Raw genomic sequence first — 7,052 nt, forward strand, 5'->3', positions numbered from 1 at the left:
CCCTGGACTTAAGTGAAGGCAGGGGGACGGACCATATGACCTCCTGCAGGAAGGCTGGGAGCTGGACAGATACCCCAAAAGAAGTGTCCTTGGTCCTGATAAGAGCAGCTCCCATAATGGACCAGAACATATGCAAATTCCATGAAAAATAAAAGCTTATATGAAGCATCCCCCTGCCTCTTCCCCAGCTTAAAATTGGAGGAAACAATGGGAAAGGAGGGCAGGCCCCTTTCTTAACCCTGCCTGAGGGCAAGGATTGGCCTTTCCCCTCCCGTGCAAGTACACACCCACACCACTGGTGGTCATTACTGGTCCCCTGACCCCAGCTTCACTCAGGTTGCAATGACCACAGAGCGGGGCAGAGTCAGCCTGGTGACCTTTGAGGGTGAAAGAGGAATCCAAAGAGGCAGAGGGGGCAGCTAGGGGCTCCCAGAAAAGGGGCCCTGGGCTGCTGGCTCCCAGGCTGGAGCCCAAGGCCCCTCTTTTATAAGCAAGGCTGAGGCCCTGAGGTTCCCGCAGGACGCTGTTAGGTTTATTCCAGGGTAAGTGGGTGCCCATGGTGGGGCAGTGAGGATGGCCGAGGTCACCTGGTGACAGTGTGCTCAGGGGTGGCCGCAGGTTCTGCAGGGCCCTGCAGGGCCTGAGTCTCTGCGCAGCTGGGAAGCTCCACCTTCCGCCCCAGCCCGAGGTGGGGGAGGCAGTCACTGATGTAGCAGTTTCCGTAGTTCACAGGGCTCGGTGATGGGCATCGAGCAGGCCTGGTTCTCACACACGTAGGCAGTGGCCTGGTCTTCTAGCCGTCGCAGGGTACTCAGGAAGGGCAGCTGGCGGGACAGGAAGCTCGAGGGGTCCCCATCGGCCAGAATCAGCACCTGGGAGAGTGGCAGAGAGGGTCACCTGGGGGCACCGGGACACCGGCAGGGCCCACTAGTGGGTGCCTTCTCCCCAGGCCTTCAAAGGAGCCAGAGATACTGGGGAGCTGAGGAGGGGAGGGGGCCCTGGCAGGGGAGGAAGAGGGTGGGGCCAGGCTCACAGACCAAACCTTGTTAGGGATGTAGATGGAGTGGACACACTGCAACAGAGCCTTGGTGTCCTTGGCCTGGGGGTCTCCACAGATCACGATCTGGCCAGAACAGAAAGGTAACTCCAGTGACAGGTGCAGAGGGGCTGGACCCAGACCTGCCAGGGCTTCCCCATCCTCCTGCCAGCCACCCTATATGCCTAAGAAGAAATGGGGACTCAGCTCAGCATCCCCCAGACCAGCTGCCAGGAGGCCGCATCGGATTCACTGCTCAGCAGGTGAGAACACGTACACACACAGACACACACATACACACACACACACACACACACACATACAGAGGCAGAGATATATAGGCAAACATGCAAACATAAGCAGGCAAGCCTGAACACGGGGCATACACACACAGACCAGCAATCATGTACTAGTGAACACTCACACCAGCACACACTCAGAAAGGCAGGCACACAGTCACACACCTCCACTCCAGAGTCATACACATCCAGAGGCACACGCACAGCAATAACACACATAGAGACTTACACACAGACAAGCATATATCTGCACGCACTATACCGCTGACCCAAATATACCGACACACAGAGAATCACAGAGGCACACAGAAGCCTCAGAGAAACACTTCAGCAACCACAGGGACCCATATTTAACCCCTTCCTCTGAGAGCCCCAGTCACAGGCACCCACACAGGCACCTGTCCATGCCGGAGGCCTGCTTCAGACACACACTCACACAGACTCCCCCACCTGCACAGAGCAGCCTTACAGACATTCCTTTGGAGATACCTATACACACACTCACACAGGGCCACACATTCATGGACCTGAGCTCTGGGGACAGCTCCAAGGACTCCACTCCATGTCTCTATTGCAGCCCCGGCTCCCCTCCCACCCAGGGTCCCTGCCCAAGTGCCCCACCTGCTTGAGGGTCTGCTGGTGGGCTGAGAGGGCGCGGACCATCTCAGGCAACGCCACAGGGACACGGCGCATGCGCTCAGAGAAGGCGGTCAATAGGCACACACACTTGTCCATCCAGTCCTTGTGGCCTGTGAAGCCGTGCAGCCGAAGCAGGTTATGGGCCGACATGGAGTTGGCGCTGGGCTCCGCACCATCCTGGTCTGCAGGGTGCATGGGGGGCAAGGGCCGAGAGGGAGGGTCATCGGGTCCCAGGACTCTGCTCTAGGACTGTGGCCAGGGCAGCTGGAGGGATGGGGTAGTGGAGTCCTTGCCCGCCGGCTCATGCCCCAGGTCTGAGAGTGTAATGCTGACCCCAGCAGTTACTGACACTTTGCGCGCTCACACTCATCCTCAACTCCACCTGCTCCAGGCTGAGCTGTTGGTCCCCAGGCTCCCTGATCTCCCTGCTGACACCTCCATCGCTACCCCTCCCTCCGTCTCCCTCACCTCCCACTTCTAATCCATCGTGAATCTGCAGGGCCTGCGGCCAGAACAGACCCAACCTGACCACTTCTCCCATCTCGCACTTCCACCTGGTCTGGGCCTTTGCTGACGCTTGCCCGGACTAACGCCACTAACGGCTCCCTACCTGGCCGCCCTGTTTCCCCTGCCCCCATTCCCTTCTCCACCGTCAGTCCGAGTAACATTCTTAAACCTAAACCAGAGCAAATCACAACCCACTCAAAACTCACCGGAGCCTTCCACTCCTTGCCACACCTACAAGACCCTGCAGGGATCCAGCCCCACCTGGGCATCCTCCCCTCACACGCTGACCTCTGCCCGCCCTGTCCTCCAGGGAACAGGCTGCCCACTCAGAGCCTCTCACAGGCTGTTCCCTCCACCTGAAATCCCTCTCCTGCTCCTCCAGGATCACACGGCCCCATCTTGCCCTCCAGCCCTTGGTTAAATGACTCCCCGGCTGAGCTGGGCCCCACCGTTGTTCTCTCAGGGCCCTTTCAGTCATTCAGCTAACGTTTATTGAGCACCTAATTATGCACCAGGCCTGCGCTAGATCCTGGGGATAAAGCAGTGACAACATCCTGCCTCCAAGACGCTTACATTTGAGTGAGGGGAGAGACCATTAACAGACAAGAGGCATCAGGTGATGCTAAATGCCACTGAGAAAAGTCAGGAACAGGGTACCTGGTGGGCAGCTCTTACTTCTCCAAGGCACTCACAATTTTAACTCCGTATTTGTGTGTGTGTTTTTGCTTTAAATATTGCCGTCTGTTAGCTGTCTCCCTTACTGAACAGTAAGCTTTATGAGGGTAGGGATGAAGCCGGCCTTGTTCAATCTATCTAGGTGTGCCACACTGCCACTAAGCACGCTCACAGAATAGCTACATCAATCTTCATGTCAACCGTGTAAGGGAATGCCAACATTAGCTCCATTTTGCATATTAAGAATCTGACGGGACTTCCCTGGTGGCGCAGTGGTTAAGAATCCGCCTGCCAATGCAGGAGGCACAGGGTTGAGCCGTGGTCCGGGAAGATCCCACATGCCACAGAGCAACTAAGCCCATGTGCCACAACTACTGAGCCTGCGTGCCTAGAGCCTGTGCTCCGCAGCAAGAGAAGCCACCGCAATGAGAAGCCCGCACGCCACAACAAAGAGTAGCCCCTGCTCGCCCCAACTAGAGAAAGCCCTCGTGCAGCAACGAAGACCCAATGCAACCAAAAATAAATAAATAAATAAATAAATTTAATTGATTCGTTTAAAAAAAACAAAAAAGAATCTGAGGCTCTGAAATGCAACGAGACCAGCCCAACGTCACTCGGTTAATGAGTGGTAAAGATGTGAGCCCAGGAGGGCCTGGCCCCTGCCCATGCTGGCCCTTCACCACCACACTGCACTTACGCCTCCCCCAGGGAAAACCAAGCCCCGGATGGGTCCAGGACCCCAGGCCAGCTCCACATCCTCACTGACCGTCCTTCAGGCGCAGGGGCAGGCCAGCCCCCAGCTCAGCCTCACTGCAGAAGTAGCCGCCACCCCGGGAGTCCCAGAAGAGCCTGTCCTGTGTGTCCTGCAGCCGCAGAGCCCACTCGAGCCACGCGCTCTCCTGTGAAGCCTCGTACAAGTCGAGCAGGCCCCGCACCACGGAGGCGTAGTCCTCCAGGAAGCCCCAGCAGGGCGGGTTGCTGGGGGGACAGGCATGGGGGAAGAGACAGGACAGGGAGAGAGGGGCTTTCACAGAGGAGGCCCTTTTCACTTGCTTTTGTTTAACCCTCAAAATCTAGCTCTTGGGTAGGTCCCGTTAGCCCATTTCCCAGATGAGCAAATGGTCCCAGGGAGATTAAGCGGGCAGAAAACAGAGCCAGGACTAGTGCCCACCCGGAGAAAAGAAGAGGGGGAGAGAGAAAAGCATGGGATGCCCAAGGAGGCAAGCCTTCCTGGACTGTCCAGCCCCCCACCTGTGCTCCACGGTCCCCCCAGAGCCTGCATAGCAGGTCCGCATTAGGCGGCCACTGGCCACGTCAAACATGTGCCGTTTCAGGAACTTGGCACCGCTGATGGCGCAGTCGATCAGTCTCTCCTGGCCCAGGACAGCCCCGGTCACGGCAAAGCCAGACACCATCAATCCTGGAGGTAGGAGACACGAGTGGTTGTGACGCCGGCTGGGGCCCTCCCAGTATGTCCATCCCAACCCCCCAAGCTCTGACACCTCCCTGGAGCAATAGGGTAAGTGGGTAAGAGTTTGAGCTCCAGCGCCAGGCAGAGCTGGGCTCCCGTCCCTGTGTGCGACCTCGGGTGGATTACCGTAACTCTCTAGGCCTCAGTTTGCTCATTTGTAAATTAAGGACAATGAACCTGATAAAGGAAGAATTACTATTTAGCAGGTGCCTGTCATACATAAGGACCCTTATGAAAGGTAATTCTATAAACGGATCAGGTCTCAGACAGCCACCCCACCGTTCCAGGCCGCCAACATCTTGCTGTCCAGGTGCGGCTTCGGCCGATGTTTCCGGGCCTGGAAAAGCTTCTCGAGGCCTGAGTTGAGTAAGGTCCGTACGGCCTCCACTTCCAGGCCAAAGCGGGCAGCAGTCAGCTCCAGTGAATACCGGACGGTCAGCACGTTCTGGCCCTGCAGCTCCCCCTTTGGGTCCTGAAGGAAACAGCCCTTGTCCGAAGGAGTCCACTTGCCTGTCTGGCTCCAGGACCCCTCCCGTGGCCCAGCAGTCCTCACCTGACCGGGGCTGACGTTGCCGGCCTCCGTGAGCCCACAGTGTTTCGTGAGGAGCTGGCCCGAGGTCAGAGGCTCGGTGGCGCCCAGCACGGGCTCGGGGAGGAGCTCCTGGACCTCTTTGACTGTCCACACGTAGAAGGCACCCTCTTTGGGCCTCATGCCCCGCTCTGGGGGCGAGTCCCCGTCCTCTGCACTGTAGAAGCCTCCAGACTGTGGGGAGGGGAGAGTCGGCTGGCCCCGGCCTTCAGGGCAGCCAGTGGAGGCCCCGAGCCCTCCCGCAGCCAGACCCGCCTGCCTTAGTGGACACACACCCGGTGACTCAGGGTCCGAGCCACGTACTGCAGGATGCCTTTGGCAACTTCAGAATAGAACTCATCACCAGAGATCTGATGGGAAGGAAGAAGGCTGTAAGCAGAGGAAACTAGGTACAAGGGGCAGTCAGCGTTCTCCCAGGAAGGTAGGGAGGGAAGCTGGGTAGTGGACATAGGGGTGAGGTTAAGGGAGAGCCACAAGTCACCGGGAAAGCCCTGCAAAGGGGCAGCCAGGCGTTAGGTGGACAGGCTGGGTCTCTGCTCTGGGCTGGGATCAGGGGTCACCTGGAAGGCCTGTGAATAGGCCACCGTGAGCTGTGCCTGGTCATACAGCATCTTCTCAAAGTGGGGGACGTGCCACTGGCGGTCCGTGGAGTAGCGGTGGAAGCCCTGTGCCAGGAGGAACGTGGGGCTGGAGGCTGATCCCAGCTGCTGTCCCCACCCCGCTGCCGCCTGCTGCCCTCTCCAGGGAATGCCTAGCCCCCCCTCACCTGCCCCACATGGTCTCGGATGCCCCCGTTGGCCATCATCTTCAGGGTGTGCAAGGCCATCTGCTGGGCCCGAGAGCCATCCTGAGTTAGCCGATGGCTGAGCCAGTAGGAGAACAGGAAGCTCAGGATCACTGCAGACATCGAGAGCAAGCGGGTGAGAGACCGGGGAGGACAAAGGGGCCGAGATCTGGGTGATCGGGACTTTGGCCAGGCTGGGGTTAGGGGTTCACTCAACAGGCAGTCTCTCTGGACAGGCTGAGGGTCAGGAGGTCAACCCACAGGACAGGTGATCACTACCTAGGTCAGCATTGGAGGGTCCCTGCTAAGACCACAAGTCAGGGCTTCACTAGATAGCTACTGACAGACAGGCTGGGGCTCAGGAGGTCACTGGCCAGATAGGAGAATGGGAGATTACTAAGCAAGACGAGAGTCAGATCACTCACTAGGGTAGGCTTCAGAAGGCCAGGCTGGGGCTGGAGCGGTCACGGGGCGGGGGGCACTGACCTGGCGTGGGGAACTTGGGGGCCTCGGCGAAGCCGCCATACTCCTCATCATAGCTCTCATCCAGTTGCTGGAAGCAGCGGCTGTTCGTGGTGGCAGCGGAGGGTGGCAGCTGGCGGTCACCCATGCTGATCTCCGACCGGGCCAGCAGAGCTGTGGTGACACGCTGGCTGTTTTTCAGCAGGGTACTCTTGTTCTGTTTCCACTATGGGAGGCAGGGGCAGACCTGGAGGTGAGCACCGGGTGGGGGCCCTTGTTCCCTCACCCTTGACCCCCCGGCCCCCCACTCCCCAGTGCACACCCACCTGCTCCCGTATCCTCATCAACACTGTGCGGAAGCCAACTCGGGTCAAGCCATCCTCAGGGGGGAAATAGGTGCCCCCCACAAAGGGCTGGAGGTTGGGAGTCAACCACACACTCATGGGCCAGCCCCCACCACTGCTGGTGGCCTGGCGGAGAGAGAGCCAAGGTGAGGGACGCCGTCCCACGTGCACGGACAACCACTCCTCCAAGGGAAGACCACTCACCTGCACAAAGGTCATATACGCTTTGTCCACATCGGGCCGCTC

General features: G+C 58.7%; 1 protein-coding gene across 2 annotated transcripts in view; it reads right to left on the minus strand.

Annotated features, from left to right (window-relative positions):
• Positions 1-513: 513 nt before the first annotated feature.
• SPATA20 (spermatogenesis associated 20) overlaps positions 514-7,052 on the minus strand; it is an 8,917-nt gene continuing 2,378 nt past the window's right edge. For both annotated transcript variants that reach the window (XM_007465053.1, XM_007465052.1), the window contains 13 exons: positions 7,011-7,052; positions 6,789-6,932; positions 6,487-6,688; positions 5,983-6,113; positions 5,777-5,881; positions 5,492-5,566; positions 5,181-5,390; positions 4,907-5,099; positions 4,408-4,576; positions 3,923-4,134; positions 1,957-2,156; positions 1,043-1,123; positions 514-872 (listed from right to left, as the gene is read on the minus strand). The exon at positions 7,011-7,052 is cut by the window's right edge and continues 4 nt beyond it. In XM_007465053.1, coding sequence (XP_007465115.1) covers positions 702-872; positions 1,043-1,123; positions 1,957-2,156; positions 3,923-4,134; positions 4,408-4,576; positions 4,907-5,099; positions 5,181-5,390; positions 5,492-5,566; positions 5,777-5,881; positions 5,983-6,113; positions 6,487-6,688; positions 6,789-6,932; positions 7,011-7,052 — 1,935 coding nt within the window. In that variant the 3' untranslated portion in view covers positions 514-701. The remainder of the gene's footprint in view (positions 873-1,042; positions 1,124-1,956; positions 2,157-3,922; positions 4,135-4,407; positions 4,577-4,906; positions 5,100-5,180; positions 5,391-5,491; positions 5,567-5,776; positions 5,882-5,982; positions 6,114-6,486; positions 6,689-6,788; positions 6,933-7,010) is intronic.

Source organism: Lipotes vexillifer, unplaced genomic scaffold, assembly GCF_000442215.2.
Source record: "Lipotes vexillifer unplaced genomic scaffold, Lipotes_vexillifer_v1.1 scaffold591, whole genome shotgun sequence".
NCBI classification, from domain to species: Eukaryota; Metazoa; Chordata; class Mammalia; order Artiodactyla; family Lipotidae; genus Lipotes; species Lipotes vexillifer.